The sequence below is a fragment of the Vigna unguiculata genome, chromosome 9 (assembly GCF_037176805.1).
Source record: "Vigna unguiculata cultivar grain cowpea cultivar isolate G323 ecotype 2 chromosome 9, ASM3717680v1, whole genome shotgun sequence".
NCBI lineage: Eukaryota > Viridiplantae > Streptophyta > Magnoliopsida > Fabales > Fabaceae > Vigna > Vigna unguiculata.
This window is the reverse complement of record NC_140800.1, coordinates 39,453,716-39,473,256: the sequence shown is the minus strand read 5'-3', so window position 1 is coordinate 39,473,256 and position 19,541 is coordinate 39,453,716. Positions and strand designations below refer to the sequence as shown.

The 19,541-nt window shown below is 34.0% G+C and overlaps 1 protein-coding gene across 1 annotated transcript; it reads right to left on the bottom strand.

The window, feature by feature from the left end:
• Positions 1–1,166: 1,166 nt before the first annotated feature.
• On the bottom strand, positions 1,167–14,598 carry LOC114195871 (ephrin type-B receptor). The gene is made up of 22 exons (XM_028086290.2): positions 13,463–14,598; positions 12,855–12,970; positions 12,144–12,352; positions 11,072–11,191; positions 10,731–10,859; positions 10,527–10,652; positions 9,561–9,616; positions 9,364–9,463; positions 9,153–9,270; positions 8,858–9,067; positions 8,291–8,627; positions 6,835–6,928; positions 5,110–5,218; positions 4,592–4,863; positions 4,316–4,443; positions 3,950–4,184; positions 3,173–3,361; positions 2,773–3,053; positions 2,469–2,679; positions 2,118–2,360; positions 1,898–1,986; positions 1,167–1,814 (listed from the first exon to the last, which is right to left on the bottom strand). Exons 1-22 carry the CDS (start codon positions 14,281–14,283, stop codon positions 1,667–1,669), a joined length of 4,341 nt encoding a protein of 1,446 aa, XP_027942091.1. The 5' UTR covers positions 14,284–14,598; the 3' UTR covers positions 1,167–1,666.
• Between the last annotated feature and the right edge of the window lie 4,943 nt (positions 14,599–19,541).

Genomic DNA, 19,541 nt, shown 5'->3' with positions numbered 1-19,541 from the left:
CTTGAAAAAATAATTTGGAAGGACTACAATAACTAAAGAAAAAACTCATACTAACAATTTTGCTATTTAATGAAGTAATATTAATTATATCTTTTATTAGTTTTTATATAATATTTTTTACTTCTTTATAACATACTTTTATTCTAAGACTTTTATGTATTTGTTTATTAAATAAAAATAAAAAATGGTACTTATCGTGAAAAATATTAGAAACGCGAGGATACGGAGGGTAACTTCATTCGCTCTCTGTTTATGTTACTTCCATGTTTTTCGAGGACATTCCAAATTATATTCGACAGAAGTTATATTCGACAAATTAGCTACAAGTATTCTGGAACAGCTTCCGTAATCATTCCAGAATAGTCGATTTATTCATTTTGGTGTTGTATTTATACAATTTCTTTTAATTTAGCTTTTTCACTGTTAGAAACTCCAATCAAATACCACCATCTTTAAGTTCACATTAATTTGACGCAAATAAACAGACATTAAACAATTCCACAGAAAGACAATGAATTGTGGAGCCATTCAATTGAACAAGTTGTTTAAATTCAAGAAAATAAATAATTGAGCCATTTAATCAAAACAATCGTATTCAATATTATTAAATACGTACCACTTTTTTACGACTTTGCTTTCAGATCATTAAAAAAGGATTTTCTAAATTTAATTCGTGGGAAACATATACAAGGATTACGATTATCGTTTAAGAAAAAAATAGACAAAATTACTTAATTGATTTCTTTATATTATATAATTCATCTAATTTCATCCTTGTATTATTAAAACCACCAATCAAATCTCTATAAATTTTTAGATTAATATCAGTTACATGCATACCTTTAATGACTCTATCAAGTGACCAAAATAAATCGATAACTTAACAAATTTAGGAACTCAATTAAAACTTTTGATAATATAAGAAGTAAATTAAATAAAACACATAAATACAGAGACCAAATAACTAATATAACCGATCAAATGTTTAGAAACTTCTGAAAATCCAAATTGAATAAAATATAAAAATTCAGAGAAGTAATTAATTAATTTTTAGCCAAATAACCATCACAAATCTAGAAAGCAGCCAAGTACCTTCTGTAATAATTTCATAATTTCATGCTGTTACCGTAAAAAAAATTTAGAGTAAGATTTGAAGTAGGTAACTATTTCATGAACAAACATTTACTAACTTGATTCAAAAGAATAAATAAATACAAGCGTTCGAGAGGGTGAGGGAAATATAACGCGCTTCAACAATTCTTATCCCAAGAACCCCACCCAGATTATTTCCCGATTCTACTCAACTTGAACATAATAAAAAAAGGCAGGCAACAACTACAACATATTCTAAATTGTGCTTAGTTACTTGATATCTACACAGTAGGAAAAATGGTGGAAATGATTTAATTTTTTTTTTTTTAAAAGAGAACTATTGAACATTAGGTGTTACAGTAATGAATGCCTCTACAACTTCTACTTTGGATTTGTGTAGTTCTGTTTCTCCCACCTTGAGTTATCTAAAATACTAGCATCTCTATGTCAATCAATCTTTGATCTATTCTATATTTTACCGAAGTGAGAACATGTGATGGATCGATCGAGAGAGGAGGAGGGAAATGGGGTAAAAAGTTAATGTTGAATTATATGCTGTGAACATACCATACCATCATGACTGCCAGAACAGCTCAAAATCGTTACTATACAAGGACCGGTCTTGAATTTCCAGATTGGCAACATGCCAATTAATGAGTTGAGACTGGAACAATTTACATAAAACCAATCCAGCTGGGAAAATCCACCATTCACTTTCATCCCTGCATGCATGCATCCCCAGACAGAGTAAGATTTTCCCAAATAACCAGCCTCTTTTAACTAAAGTTAAATCACAGACACTTACATGATATTCCATGGCTGAATGCTCGGGTGTCTTTTACTGGAAGACGATTGAGAGTTGTAGTGTATATATCCACAAAGAAATGCAACAACCTAGTTCCAAATAACACAAGATTCCGATTAAAACCAGTGAAAAAAGAAGAAAGGTTTATTGGCCCCCCGACAAATAAATAATGGATTGAAGAATTAAATATCCCCAACCAGCTGAAATTCGATTTACTCACAACATTTATGAAGGATGTAAGATTCCACAGAGCATAAAGACGTGCAAGGCCTGCAGAACGCCTTGGCCCGTGACTAAAGAGAGCATTAATTCCGACAGGAAAAGGGAGAAGAATGCCGAAAGGTAATATAAACAACACAAAGAAGACATCCACCAAAGAAATTGAATACAGCTGAAGCAGTGTAAGTAATACTAAACTAAAATCTCCTAGAAGCAACATTGAGATTACTAAACCAACAAGGTCCTGCAGTCAACACGGGCAAAAACAAAGAAATCAGTAATCAGATGAGGCAGCCACAAGAATTAGCAATTTTGTCTACCAAACCAGAAAAACAATCAATGCTAGAAATACCTGATGTCCAACAGGTTTTGTATTCTGAAGTATGAAAGAGAGAAGATAAAAGATATCTCTCTTCTCGTCAAGCATCTGCAAATTGTTTACATCTAAAGCAGCTCCATGCATTTGTCGCCTCATATAATTGTCCTCAGTTCTTCCACCAGGGCCTAAATGAGCTCTGCTTCTGGAAAACCCAAAAGGATATTCCTTTTTAACACTTTGAACCCTGGAGACAAAAAATTAAAAACAAACACAGAATATCAAGTATAATACCATCAAAATCATACCACATTCCACTAAAATATGTACAAAAGATTACCTTGTTCCTTCCTCAGTTCTTAAAGCTACATCGGCACTTCCTCCGGCTGGACCATCCTCAAGAGCATATACCATAAGCCCATAGTGGCAATAGCCACTACTTGTAGCCTGAAACCAGGCAAGGTCAACACGCACACCATGGACACTTAATGCAGGATTGGCATGAGTCTCAAGCCATCTGAGGACAGGTCGAAATGTTACTCGTAGCCTTCCACGGCGGACCAACCGTAGTTGTGCATTCAGCCCAGCGACCAATCTATACCATGTTGTAGGTTGCACTGACTGCAAACGTCATTAAAGGTATGCATGTAATTAAATTCGTTAGAATGGAACAAACGGTAAGGCATGTGTCTTAAGTGCATCTGTGCATAAAATAAAGTTCCCAAAATAAATAAACAAACCTGACTCATTAGGCTGGTAAGGATGTTATCATTGTGAAGGGAGAATGGAACCATATAACTTCCATCACCTCCAAAAGGCAATGACATTGGAAACCTTTCATGTAATCGAGGAGGAAGGTCTATCCTCTTTTCATCCCCACCAAGAAAGAAGTCCACATATGCCAGCATGAAGTCAGTAGTTGCATTTACCTATATTATTTTATGGGTCAGTTAACACTATGAAACAGCATTAAATACTTGAATCAGCTCTGATTTCAATAAATGAAAAGTTGAGAATTCTTAATTGGTTGGTCTAAATAGCCCCAGACAGTTGGATAAAGAAGTATGCCAAAACCTAGAGTGAGGTAAGCTATCTTAAAATAAAAAGCAACTCTTCCGTTAAAAATTACAACATAAATTACTCTGACATCAGGCAGGAAAGAAAAAATAAGAAGAAATTTTTATCTCCCACTAGCTATCAATATGCCAAATAGTTTTGAATTAGATGTTATTATGAAACCTGTCTATCTATGAAAAATAAGTGATACTATAATCAACAGTGATACAATAAACTGACATCTGATGACATATCACTGCTGATTATTAACAACAGAAATACAACTAACCAAGTCTGAAATCCAAACAAAAACAAACTGCTCAGTTACATTGGATCAAATGAACGTAACTTTGAACAAGATCAAGAGATGCACCTAAACCAACACAACTCAGTAGCAAATCAATAGAATATCCAACATTTCACTCTTCACAAGCTCAACAAGTATATGAACAAGTCCAAACCTTGATCCCTTCATAGAGAGCTCGTGATCGGCAAGAACGAAGACAAGCATGATCGTACTCTGATCGAACAAACTCACGTAATCTTTGCAACTTCAATCTCCTGCGCCACTGTTGCCAGGACCATGCGAGCGGGTAAGCAAGAACAGAAAGAACACTATATATTGCTCCCTCCCACCATTGATAAGCAGCTATAGCATTAATCGCATCCACAAATGTATTGAATTCACTCTCATAACTGCCATGTCAAGTGTTGGAAGATCTCAATCTCAATATCATAACCAAAAAACAGTTTACAAATAAAGAAGCTGAAATCCTCAAATTTAACCATGGGATCTATAGTGATCAAACAGAAAATGTTTTGCTTACACAACATCCATTATTTGTTCTGAAGCCGTATGTGGCAGATGCCAGGGTTCACTGAAAGTATTAGGTCCCATAAAGTACATTCTGTGAACATGACTCTGGGACTCCTCAACTCTATTTGTCTCCAACACCTATGCAACACAATGTTGTCATCATGCCGATAATAAAAAATCATGAAAATAAAATTAAAAATAGAAACGGTTAAGGGGCACGTTAATCTTAAATTCACAAATGTCAGAATATTGAAACTAAAAGGGAACCATATGGTTTGGGAAAAACCTCATTTAGTGACTCAAGGAAAGGAAAGGAGTGATCTATTTGAGAACCATGTTGGGTGGGTGCTGGGCCAGGTAATTCATCAACCCCAACAAATTTCATTCTTGCAACACTGAGCACCAGTGCCAACAAGATCAAGAGACCCGTAAGAAAAAGACCAAATAACCAAGGCCCACCAAATGTGTAAATTAATTCTTCAAGAGCAGTATAGCAGTCAGGCATATGATATCTGTCCGAAACACATTGGTATGGGCAAGGGGTTTCAGTAATACCACCTGGATAAAAGGACAAGATGGGCAAATTATGCATTGATGGACTAGAGATTAAAATGAAATGGGTACTTTTTAGAGATATACTATGAAGAGCTCACTTTATATCATTTACCACCAAGAATAAAGAGACAAAAAAATGAAAGACAGTACACAAATCATTCAACTTCGACAACAAATACTTCAAACTAAATAAGAATAAAATCCCTTGAATGTCTGCTGTGTAATCTTCCATTAAATAATAAAATCTACCTCGGACTGGAATATAAACAGCGCGATGAGGAAGGTCATTAACAGGACAATGGTGACAAAGTGATTTATCAGATCCAGTAGTATTTTTGTAAGTCCCGGTGGGACATTCCTGGAGGCAAGCAAGAAATATAAAAGCCTATGAGTAGAAACTTTAGAGGTACAAGCATCAGTTAAGTCGTCAAAAACGGAAAGCAAGAAAGTAAAGTAGCAATAGAACATGAGACAAAAAAGGGTAACAAAGCTTCTATTATGTTGATTAACCCTACTCTAGTCCAGTAATTTCAAAGCAGCGGTCAGTCTAGGCTCATAAGAAGCTGGAACCATCACCCATGTAGCCTCATCAATTTTGATAAAGACAACTCAGAATAAGCTCAGCCAAAACATGATGAACCAAAAGCTTGCAACTATGACATTGCAACAAACACTGTTTCATCATTTAAACACTAGTAGCCACAGTTTCTATGTAACTAAAATGGACACTGGATTCTACTAAGGTGAATAGAAGCTACAAGTAAGGTTCACGTCTTTACATGAAAATCTGCACTCAAATCCAGCACTTTCAACTACCAATATGTTACTAGAATTTATTATTAGAGCACTTCAAGCGTCTAGCCTTGTATATTGTTTATAGTTACACAGAATCCTTTCAACACCAACACTAATTTACTGTCATAACACCTTTAACCTTATTGAGGAGAAAGTTTTTTTTTTCCAGCCTTATGTAAAGCTTCAAAGCAGCACTCAGCTAGAAATAGTAAAAAATATACAATATTTTTTGCCACAGTAGAAAGATTGAGAAAAGAAAAAACAATGTCAGCCCACAAAGCTTTGCAAAACTGCAAATGTAAAAATTGCACTAAGTCAGAAATTGTAAAAGTCATATGCAATGCTAAAGCTTTGTAAATGAAAAGACTTCAAGGAATTTTTTTCAACAAAAAAAAAGACCATGAAATAACATGACAGTATACAATAAAATTGCCATACCATTGTTGTAAGAACTAAGTTATACAACTAAGAATCAATAAAGTATAGGTCCTCAAGTCAAACTAAGAACAAAAATATCAAAACATCTGCAGATTTTTGAGGGTGACATGAATATATAATCAGAAGCTTGACATATTTTCATTAATAATCATAATTGGCCTAACTAATAATGGTTAGCTTCCCTTTAGATTTATCAGTATATCATTGCAAGAAATATACTCAAAATACCAGACTCATGTCAACCCAGCATCATCATATTGAGGCTACAGTATAAATATCATAGAACACAGCACCAACAAGTGTCACCCACTGATCGTTCATACACGTTTATCCATTAGATATTTGCTTTTATGTCTACTAAACATGGCACGTTAATAATATCCTTTCAAGTATAATTCCCACAAAGGTTTGAAGTAAAACTATCCTCAGATAATCCCAGTACATCACTATCAGAAATTGAATCAACATGCCAGGCTAATTAACTAACCACCATACCGAGGCTGGAAAAAAATAATGCATAACCTAAATGTTGATGATGATGACGACCATTATGATAAAACTCCTAGCCCTTCCCATACATTTAACATTAATAGTAACAGATTTACTCAAACTACCAGCATACAGAAATGCAGAATAAGGTCACATCCAGTATATATGGAAAATCCCATGATCAAAAAGGCCACCTAGAGCACATAAATATGAGAAATGTAACAATTGAGGGCAGGTGGAAAGAAATTATACCTCACAAAAGGTACCATACAACCCTTTAGGGCAATCCTTCCCAGTTATTGTCCCATTCGCTCCAGATCCACCCTGACCCTCACCCTTTCCTCCCCTATCATAATCAAGATAAAATTATAAAGTTTTGAAATTTCCATTATAACATGAACCAAAGGCAAAGGCAGAAACTGAAATGAAATAGAGACAGAATGTAGAAACTTCAATGGAACAAAAGTTGATAAATTAAAACAAAAGAAAATAATTTGAAATTTTCATAAGTTAGGGACTACAATCACCCCCTGGAGCTGAACATAGTTCCCTTCCAATCCCAAGAGAAGCATGTCACGTGTCCTAATGAGGTGAATCATTACCATTAGCACATACAATCTAATATTATTTGGGGATTAAAAATGGATTTATTTTAAAGATTTTTAGAAAGCCAATTTAAAAGAAACCATACTAGATATCACTTTCAAATCAATTATCACAAAAGTAAACAATGTAATCATACATGACAATTCACGGTTGCATGATTGTAAGAAATCTTCACATTGTCAGTCTATTCCAATTAAATTCTTGAAATATACAAGCTAAAAGTTATAAACATAAAAACACCAAAGCAAACAATAAAATTAAAAATAAATAAACATCTTCTGATTACAACCCTCACACCAAAAGAAAAAAAAGAAATACATTGGCCAAAATGGATTAACAGAAAAAGTTTGCTACAGATCGACAGACCTCAAACATTTAGGGATCTCAAATAAGTAATGACCACTGGGAGTGTCCTATGCTAGAGCAGTCTTTGACAGTCCAATTTAAAGGGTTCGACTGACGAGTAGAATGCCAAAAGTGATAATTGGATATTATCAGGTGCAGCAGGGTGCACAAATCTTTACGGGTGTTTTACTGCCCTTAAGTAACTGGGAAAGGGTTATGTTCTTATCCTCTCTCATGAGTTCTTCCCAAGGCTGTTTTAAGTAGCATCCATCTTATATGCAAAAATATTGACTTCCCAAGTTTCCTTTACAGATTTTTGCTTTTTATTTTAAAACTTATTTTTTTCCGGATCTTGAGGATGCCTTATCTTGTTCCAAATGAACTTATCTCATTAATCGTACTTCATTTTCAAACAGAGAAACAAAAAAAAATAGTTAACTGGCTTCTCACTATATTATTTTCTGCATTGGTGCCTATCTAAGAAGCCGGTACCAAGATGATAGAGAAAAAAACTATTAAAATATACTCCGGGGAAACAATAGATATAAATTTAAAAAAAAAATGGAACAAGACAAGCATCAATTAAAGCTATTCAACAAATAGAAAAGATAACAGCAGACACTGGTGACAACTTATTTTTGGTTAAAATTCAGCTGTGCAAACTGGGAAAAATAAAGGACTACAAGTTAAAAATATTACACAAATCAGAATAAAAATAATATTGAAGAGTTGCAGCAAAAACTTGAAATAGAAATACCTGGTCTGAATGCCACCTTTCACAATAGCAATTGGTTGATAAACATCACCAGTGGGAATATCAGACCAATGAAAATGAATTCTTCCTCCACCCCCACCACCACTTCCATTAGAACTGCTATATCCCCCCATACTAGAAAGCTCAGCTGATTGCCCAATGGCAAGTGTATGAAGAAACAATAGTATAGTGCCACCAGATCCACCCCCAGGACCTCCAGTAAAATTGTCAAATTCTGCAAAACCTTCTTTTCTAACTATCGAATCAAAATTCTCTCCATCAGCTTTTACAGAACCTTGAATGGACAAACTCGACAAAGGATGTTCCAATGATCCAACAACTGCTTAACAGATAATACAACAGAAGAATTCGAATTAAAGAAGAAATTTAGCGGCAATCAACATCTTCCATTATTCATAAAGAAACATTAATTAGCCCAAACATAAACTTTGGCTTACTTATGATAATACAACAGAAGAATTCGAATTAAAGAAGAAATTTAGCGGCAATCAACATCTTCCATTATTCATAAAGAGACATTAATTAGCCCAAACATAAACTTTGGCTTACTTATGATACCACCTCCAGCTGTGATATAAGTAGAGTTGCCACTTCCACTTCCACTACCAAGTTCACAGGGCAGGTTTGCATCCCCATATGAACTCCCACCTTCAACGTGATTATCATTATACCATGCATCCCCACCACTACCACCATGCCCACCGCCACTGCCAATACCATTACTTAGAATATTTCCGTGGCCCAAACCACCAGTACAGCCTGCGATTTTTTTGACACAATCACTAGGAAATCCAACTACTTGAATCCAAAAGTGACAACCACCACACACAACAAAGAAGCATACCCATTCCAGAGGCAGATATTCTTCCAGAAGATTCAACACTTATGGTCCGGGCCCTGTGGAAATGAACAACAGAACCTTCTATAAGGCCTTCAACAAGGATATCCTCGACTCTGCAGATCTAGAAAAGCAGCATACAGAAATTTCAAGTTTCAACTGTAGATATATATTAGCACAACCAAATCTATTACACAATCAATACTTCATAAAGTACCTGAAGTGTGAAAGACAGGGAAGAGTTCACATTGCAATCTTCAGGGGGGTGAAGTAATTCATAGGGGCAATCTTTATTGTCACAGTAAAGCTTTGGAGTACTGTCAACCACAAAGGTATGGAAATTTAGCAGAACTACAATCAAAATGTGTTGAATGAGAAATCACCTAATAATATTTTGACAAAATCCTAACATACACATCATCAGTTGTTGCATTCTCCAACGGACCACGCAAGACAGACCCAGGCCCAACCTATAAAAAATGTAAAAAATAAACTCAAGTTGAAGAGCAAAGACCAAATAATGCTCAACCAAAACATAAGCACAAACATTATTATCATCAATAATTAATGTCCAACCAAGTTACCACAAAGGTTTCATTTAAAAAGATGGAATTAACAAGAATCAGACCCGAAGTGCTGGGAGAACCAAAGCATCAGAAGAGTGCAACTGAGCCACCAAAAGAATGACACAAGGGACAAAAAACAGCCCATTGCACCCCAAATAAAGCCCAAGATCTTGACATGGTGTAAAGAGAGATGCTATCCATGCTCAGTTGTCATATATTTTCCTCAGACAGTTTCTCTATTCATCTTATTTTTAGTAACAAGTTTTATATGCATTCCTTTGGGATATTCGGTAGGAGAAAAGTAAAAATTTGGGGATTCTCATTGACTTTAGATCTGCACATGACAGGATTGTCTCCATACCATCTCTTTGATTTTCAACTCATTCTTAAGGTTTGTCTGATAAATGTTAATTGAAGGGATATCATCATCATTTACTGTTAAAGCGAATTATGATTTAGACCCAAAGGAAAACTTCTTTGTGTCATTTTATTCTACTACTAATAATCAAAAAATATTTAACAATTGGAAATGGTTAGGATATGCTTACAATGTTTTCTAAATAAACAAATAAAAATAGCACACAACTAACTACCAATCTACAGGAAAAAACCCTAAAGATTTAGCCAGTAAAAACAAAAAAGAATAAGAACGTGTAACAAAATAATTTGAAAATATTAGTTAAAAAACCTAGTCTAAAGAAAACGAAATGAGATCTCCTAATTCATAAATAAAGATAAATCAAATGGGGGAAATCAAGTGTTTAAAAGGCTATAGAATTACATATATTGGTGGTGAAAATAAACAATGCCTTACATGAATACTATAAAATAGGGATAAAACCAAACGTTGTGCTTCAATCCAATCTCCTGGTCCTGATAAATTTAGGAGACCCTGTCCATGAACTCCAAGGTTTGCATTAGAATGTATCACAGAAGCCCCCTGTTAATGAAACCCAATGAGTCAAATGTGAAGATCATATATGCAATAATATTATTCATTCAAGGAGTGGTTATATACCCTCAGAACAATCAAATTACTAGCCTCAAGTAAAGAAGTTTCCACGGTCACGTCTTCGCCACCATCTATGAGCATTTTTGAGTTCCACATCAAGAACATTTTTACAGACATGCGTAGAGCTCCATAGACCTTTTTCATAAAATTTTACGTGTAAAAACATCAGCAAAATGACATTGTAACATTGACTACTGAAAAAATAAAAAATCAGTGCAGCCTATATATATGCTCATTATGTTTACTAGTTCTACAGCACAGGTAAAAGATACAACATACAGAGGAACTAGAAGTCAACATGTCCCACTAAACAATATCGGCAAAATAAAAACTCATATTCCAACTACCTTCATTACAGAATCACTCATCAACAGTTCTTCGGCTAATAACTCAAACTCTGATGTAGCATAGTGTCGTAGACCAAAGCTCAACACCCCACCCTGCAAGATACTTATTTGCCCTTGCACCTATATAATGAATAAAAAGAAAAGACAGTTGTACAAATGTCCTTCCCATACCAAACATTTTTTTTTTCAAAACAGACTAAAATTAAAAGGGCACAAAGATCAGAATATGAAGAGGGATGACCAGGAGGAAACTTAGCATTTTTTTATAAAAGAATTCATTAGAAACAAAACCAAATATAAATAGAAAACCTTTTATAAAAAGTAATAAAGACATCGCCCCTCCCCCTAAATACATTAGAATTTAGAAGATTATATATATAATTCACATTAACATCAAGAAAACTCCTGAACTACAGAAAAATACAAGTCAAGATCAAGGGGAACAACCAATATGGATTTAAATGACCAACAATTAACTGAATATTCCAATATAAGCAAATATATATCAAGCAAATGGATTTAAGGCATACAAAATCCAAACCGAGAAGTTATTGTCTCTGGTTCTTCAATGCTTTAATCTTCAACAATATCATCAGTGGGAGTTACTCGTATTGCTATTAACTAAAAATATCTGTATCTACTACTAAAGATATGTTTTTCGCACTTCGGTTCTTTGAGGAAGTCAACTTTAGCAAGAACAATCAGGACAATATAAATTCTAAAACATATGCATCATTCAGCACATAGAATGAAAGAGGGGATTTCAGAATTTTTCAGGTGTATGGCTGGTCAAATCGGGTTGCGCTCAGAAGTAGAACAGTAAATTACCTTTTCAGAAAAGTTCCTGGCCTAATCAGATATTGAGTTTTATTAGAGGTACTCAAAAGTGACTGCATATGCTCATCTTGAGTTTACTAATAAACTTCTAAATAGATGTAAAATTTGAGGATACAAGCAAAACAAAATGGAGGAGAGAATGTCTGGTGTCAGCAAACAAGACAAGAAAGAGTTGATCAACAGAATATTGACATTGGGATTATCCAATTAATGTATGGATCTTCATTTGACAAACCTGTACACGACTCCAAAGCAATGGAACTGTTGCCCTGGCCTTATTTCGAACATAGACATTAGTCCAAAGGGGTTGATTTGGAAATTCCAAGAGAAGAGTCTCTGTATCTGTTGTCATGTTATAGTTATCAACTATAAGACTTCGAGGGACTGCATCATAAAGAGTCCCAGCAGCACCTGCGTTTTCCGGACAGCCAAGGCTCCTACCACCTGAAATAAGAAATTAATCGTGCATGCAGTCAGTGTAACTGATGATAAGTTTGGAGTCCCAACAAGTTTAACACAACAACAAAGTCATAATAGAATTTCAAGCAACTGACCATAGGCCAAGGGTATTTAATTAATTAAAGATCACTTACGCTACCTACCAGAGATGGCAAAAAAGTAGGTTCCAGGTTGATAAACAGTAGATCATCAAATCATATTTTCCAACTCAAGTGATACCTAATTCTAGAGAGCAGCCTAGTTTTTATTTCAAAATGCTGAAAAATGTTAGCATTGATTTCTAAAACAATTTCCTCATGCCCATTAACAAATCAGTGTCAGAGAGTGGCATGCAACAAAGTGCTCCCGATATTAATGTTACCATATATATTCATTTATTTATTTATTATAAGAAATTATGCATATATGAGCACTCAATTTGCAGGGAAGGATTTCTGCAGAGTATATTTGGAAACAGCTACCCAATGCACAAACTAAAAATCCTCACCATGCACATATATTTTGGGCTCATCATGCCTGCTGAACACATCAACTGAAACCCTGCCACCTCCACCACCAGCAAAACCATTACCTCCACAAGCACTTATAATCCCATTGCCAGTCCTGCTCATTTCCATAAAAAAAAAAAAATATATCAATGGAACAGCATAAAAACTAGATTCATAACATCACATTTCAATTACAATCAAGCACGAAACCAATTATTAACATTCCATTGTTGGCATGTGGTTGTACACGTCAAGGAATATAAGAGATTATGGAGAAAATATCCTTCTACTGTATATTTCATATTTTAGAAATATACATTCACCAGCTGACTTTGGTATTAAGCTTCAGTATGTGCCTTACAAAGTTGGTAATTTGAACAAATACCATCAAATTAATTTTGATGGTGATATTAGACTTAGACAACCACATCTCAAATGCAGCAAGACAGAAACATATAAACAGTTGTTTACAAAGAAACTCAGATAGAAGATCTCAGAAACAAATATAGTAACTTGGCATATCACTCATGTCCCTAGTATAACCAGAGAACATAAATATATCCTTATGTTAATCAAACGAGGGAAAAAAAAGACAAAAAAATATTACATTCTGTAAGCCTTGATGTAAATGCTGCCTCCAGAGCCACCTCCGCCCTTTGTCCCTCCATTACCCCCGTCAGCCAAAACACTTGCATTCATCTCAACAATTTGATGAAGAGTCAACCTCACAAGCCCACCTCCCAACCCACCATAGTCCCTCTCATTGGTCGTCGACCCCCCACGGCTGCCAAAACTGTAAGGGTTCTGCAGCGAGGCCCACGAATACGCGTCCCCTCCCCAGACGTCCTCCGGAAGCTTCGTCATGTCGACAAGACAGCTGGCACCCCTCCCGCCGTGACCCCCACCACCGCCCTCAACCCCCTGCGGAGTGCCGCTGGTTTGCGGCGGAGGCTGCCCCGCCATACCCGTCGTGTTCACAACCGACATATTCCCAAAACCACCATTCTCAGCCTCCAACTCAAAAGCCCCGGTCACAATCGACGAGTTGCTACCTAAACTAAAATTACCAGTGACGTTAACGGTTACCATGCACCCGGGAATCTCGCAGTGGAACCTCACCCCAGGGAGGATGTTAAAATTGCCCTTCCCTGCTATGTACACGTCGCGGGTGAGGTTCACGTCGTTCACGATCTTGCACGTCGTGTCCAGAGTCCCGACTCCCCCGAGATCGTCCACGCATGACACCGACGGGGGATGCGGTGGCGGAGGCGGCGGAGCGGGCGGCGAGTAGTCCTGATGGAAGAGGTTCCAATCGAAATCAGTCACCGAAAGTTCACGCTCCGACTCCGATTCGTCACTCGCGAAAACGGCGACGACGACAACGAAGATGGCGAGGAATCGGAGGCGCCGGAAACGAAATCGAGCCATTCACCGGCGGCGTCAGGAGTCATCACATTGAAGGAACTGAGATTCGGATTTGCAAAGTGAAATTTGATTCAGAAACCAATGCAATAACCCATCGCGCTCACCACCAATAGAAAAATATCAATATTAAAAAACCCTACTCCTCTCTCTCTCTCTGCGTGCGGAAATTTAATTCAATCTCACTGACAAAAAAACCCTAGAAATCTCTCGGAGACGCGCGGGGAGAAGAAAGATCGAATGCGAATTGGAGAGAAGAAGCACGATGGGGAAGAGCCAGCTTTATTTAATTCTGGTGGTAAAGGAGAAGGGGGTGTCACGATGCGGTGAGGTTCATGTGAACCCCGCTGGTTTTCACTCTCGATCTTTACTTTGTCGCACGTGGGCGAATCTTATTGGACGAGTCTTTGTGATTAGTTTGGATGCTAGCGTTGGGGATATGATCTCGTTTCACCGAACCTCACGCCGATTTAAAGACACACACCCCTAATTAATGAAAATAATTAACGGACGAAACCCATGTGGAATGTGGAAGTGAAAAGCGACAAGAAGGGTAGGTTACTGCTTGCGTGGAGAGTACGCGCGCGTGGCGAAACGCCGCGACTGGAGAGGGAAAGCGACGGCGCCACCGTGGAGCGAGGTGGAGGCGGTGTCAGTGTGGGATAGTTTTGCGGGGGTTTTGGCTTTTGCTTTGGTTTTAGCAATCCTCGTGGCTTAAAAATTATTATTATTATTACTATTCGTCACTGGAAAATAAAACCATACACGCGTATATCCATTTGCATGTACTAAGACACTGTGTAAGAAGCTTGCTCAGCCAGCTGCTCCATTATTTCTCTTACAATGTTTCTTGTCCGATTATTATGCTACACAAAAATGGGAAAAATTACGTACTTCTGTTAAAACACTTTCAAAATAAATTTATTTATTTAGATTTGTTTGGATCAGTTTTTTTGTATAATAAAATTTAGTAGAACAAAATAATATTATAATTTTGTAAGTTAATATTAATTTGTGTGTAAACGTATATCTTATAGAACAAACTCACTTTTGAATAAATTAAAATAGGTTTACTGGAATTGTTAAATACTTTTTTATACTCAATTGTTTCAACTTACTCAAATTAGTAGTATGTCATTTACTATAAAAAAAATGTATATATGTTTAGCTCTCTTCATGAGTTATTTTACCATATTGTATGTACAATGTTTCTATTTATGTTTCCAGTTCATCTTTTAATAAGTTATTCATATTGTGTGTACCATTGCACTATTGAGTTTGTGATTTTTCTTTTGTTGGTTTGTTCTTTTCTTCTTCGTATATATCCATGTGTTATTGTTTTGTTTCTTCAAGTGCTGTGATTCGAGGATGACACAAATAAAGTAATAGTTTCATTTTAAGTAATAATTGCTGGTAGAAGCAACACAACTAAAATTTAAACAACTCACATGATCACAATAACATTCTCCATTGATAGAGTTGTTTCAAGCACCTTTGAGCAATTGTAAAGTTTTTTTTTGTAAGTATCTATAGTTGAGAAAAAGTAAGAAAAAAAAAGTTATTTACCTAGAGTTTTGGTAAAAAATATATGAGTTATACAACGTGAGATATAAAAATTGTTTTATCTTCAAAAACATTATCAACAAAATGGTAATCATTTTTAACATATTTCTTTTTCATACCAAAATCCGAAAAATTGTTATACGGAGAGCAAGTTAGCTATCACCAAATAGTTGCATGAGATATACATGTCATATTCCAAAAAAAAAAAAAACTAAAAGGAATTTTAATAATTTTAATTCTTGTGTAGTAGTGAACATACATAAAATATTCGTTTGATAAATATGATACATTAAAATAACATTTCAATAGAATAAAATATAAAATCAATATTTTATCCTTATAGTTAACATTATTATATTATTATTGATTATTATTATTATTAAAATTGGTGTATGCTTGATATGAGGTTCCATAAAAATACACAGATTTTTGTTCTTCTTAATTATCTTTAACTCTACCGACAATGGATTTTATCTACATTCCTCACAACTTCTTTCATTAACCTCATTTTCTCTATTTATTTTTCTCAATCTTCATTTAATACACTAAGATTATTGTTCTACGCTTCGTTCACACATATCCATCTTCATCCTCACGAGCCCACTCAATTCCCCCATCACATATTCAACCATTCGACCTCCTTCTCCACACAGTCAGCCCATCACAGGGACAATGTTGCCAGCATCAGCGACTCCATGTAACACTAGCAGGTCCTCACACTAATAACCACATTATGCAACACAAGAACAAGGTTAAAAAATAGACACATTGGAATCGGTTCCATCAATAAGAGAACTGATTCCCACACATGCATAGGTTCTTGGAATCGGTTTCACCCTACCCATAACTGATTCCCACCATTCCAAACCTCAACCATGCATTCTACCACCACCTTCCTTGACCACTGTGGAAGTTCACAACGTCATTCCACAACATTTTCGTTTGTTACGGCTACTACTTCGTTTGATTTTAACAATGGTAATATGGTAAAAACATTAATATCACCCTCGGATCATCTCATCCTAAGCGAGATTGGAAAAAGTCACTATCTTGCAAATTCGGTCATTCTCTCACCCTCAAATTGAATTATACGAATACAAATGACACTTGCAAATATGCGCCTCACAATCCCTTTAAATAGTTTATCCTCTTAAAGAAACACTACATACAAGTAAACATGTGTTTTCACTTTTTCTTTTTAGAATAATAAAAAGTAATAAAATTATTATTATTTTTATAGTTATAAAAATAAATTTCATATTTTTACTGTAAGTGGGTTTTATTTATTTTAAAAAAATATAAATAATTGTTTTAGTTTTAAAAATAGTTAATTTTTAAAAAAATATATATCAAATTGAAAAAAAGGGTAAACTTTTTATTTAAAAGGTAAAACAGTAAAACAATTAATTTCATTTTAAAAAAATTATATAAAAGGTGAAATGAGAAAGTATTTGACTTTTTGCGTGTGGGTCTTTCAATGATTTATTTGAGTTATTTTTAATGTAATTACTTAAAATTGAGTAGAGTCTTCTTAACAAGATTGACTGATGATGACACTGTTGTTAAGCTATATCTATAGAATATGATATTTAAGTATACATATGTATCCATTTTCATGCAAAAAATTATACATTTAATTCTAAAATATATTTTTATTGGGTTACTTTGACTCAACTGATATATCACACTTAATTCATTACTTAATTACATTAAACATTTAATTCAAAAATCTTAATTTATTTATCAAAATCATATCATTTTAACTAGTACTACTCAAACTAACATAATATTGTTTAACATATAATTATACCAACCTTAACCAATACAAGTTCAACAACCTATAAAACATGTTGAAAAACCAAACTCATTTCCAACAATCTCATAAAAATCAACTGCTCAAAACATACACAAAGTTCATTCTTCAAATATCAAGTCTGTGACTATGCCACCCTTTAGAAACAAATTATTAAACTTGACAAGGTTAGATTGTACTCGTAGAACTTCAAAAAGTTAACTCATGAAATAAAGTTAAGGGTTAAATAAGTTTTTGGTCATTAACTTTTTATCAAAATTGAAATTAGTATCTTTTTGAAATTTTGAACCAATTTAGTTTCTCATATTTAGAAATGAATGAATTTAATCCTTTAAATTAAATTTTTTAAAATTTATTTGACGTTTTAAATGTATTTATCGGTTAATACTAAAGTGAAATTATGTCAAATGATGTAAACAAACTCAAATACTATCATGAAATATGTTTAAAACATCAAATAAACCTAACGGTTAAAAAAATTAAATCCAAATATTTTAAAGTTGAGAAACTAAAACACTAATTCCAATTTTCAATAACCAAAAATATATTTAATCCTAAGTTAATGATTAAGTTATTTAACGAATATGTTGTTAAAATAAATTTGTTATAATCATCAAAGAAAAAAAATGTCAGAAAGATGTTGATGTTTATAACATGAAACTTGAATAATTGATTATTCTATTTATAAGCTCAACACTTTAATAACAAAATATTCAAACTTCAATTAATATATTAATTTCACTCTTAGCTATTTTTCAAGTCTCACACTATGTTTTTCTCTTTTACTTTTTTAAAGTAATTCTTAATTTTTAGTTTATTTAAAATTAAAAAAATAGCGTTTTTTAGTGATTTTAAATATTAAAAAAAACCAACGAAAAATGTCTGATAGGACCGAAACAAACTTCGTATATTTTATAATAGTTTCAAGTAATATTTCAAATGTTAGAAAGATAAAATAAAATAAGAATCGAAATAAAAACCTCGTTAATTTAAATAGAATTAAAAGCATACCTAAATAAGAAACTTATAGAAACAAAATAAGATCCTCGTATAGTTTATAAATAAATTTTCATGTTATATGTACACTTTACGCATTGTATGAGTCCTTGCACTCAGCATCAACCTTATAAAGTCTCTTCAACTTTTTGTACTTAAAGTTGGTCTAGTTTCTCTCATACATTTACTTTTCCCCTTAATTACATTACAACTCATTCATTCCTAATTATCAACCTAGCCAATAATCCTTAAATTAGTTTGACCAATTCTCAAACATAATAAGATATTAAATACATAACCATAATAACATACAATCATCATTAAGAGTTATTAAATGAATTGAGTCGACTTGACATAATATGTTATTTACAAAATTTATATTATACTTATCTAACCCATTTTTAGAAAATCTGTAATATTTTTAAGAAAATATACTTTAACAATTAAATTTTGATAATTTTTTAATAAATAATTTTTTACTTTTTCATCTTTTAATATTTTTATATTTAAAAATCATTTAAAAGATATTGTCAAACTTTAGTATTTGAAATATCATTTTCTATATTTTTATCTGATCCAGTTTGTACGGTATGTCAATAATTTATTTTACATTTTTAAAATATAAAAATAACATCTTTTCCCCCTAATTTGGGACTACCATTGCAGCTCTGCAGAAAATGTTTGTGCTGGTAAGTAGGCATGAAAGTGATTAATCTTTTTTCTCTCTTCAATTCTTCTTATTATTTGAATAAACATGTGGTCACTTATGTGTCAAAGTGTTTCTTTCTAGATGGAGTATATTAATTATAGCTTTCTAGAAAGAAGACGGAAAAAGTGAAGAAAGATGTAAGGTAGGGAACAGTGGTTTAACAAAATTTCTAGATGCTTAGAC

What these genes read in the sequence shown, in the direction of transcription:
- LOC114195871 (XM_028086290.2), bottom strand. Translation starts at nt 14,283, where the DNA reads ATGGCTCGATTTCGTTTCCGGCGCCTCCGATTCCTCGCCATCTTCGTT. An exon ending in TGCTTTGGAGTCGTGTACAG is followed by an intron (nt 11,192 to 12,143) that starts GTTTGTCAAATG and finishes TTCATTATATAG; the next exon opens with GTGCAAGGGCAAATAAGTAT. An exon ending in AATGCAACAACTGATGATGT is followed by an intron (nt 9,464 to 9,560) that starts GTATGTTAGGAT and finishes TGTGGTTGACAG; the next exon opens with TACTCCAAAGCTTTACTGTG.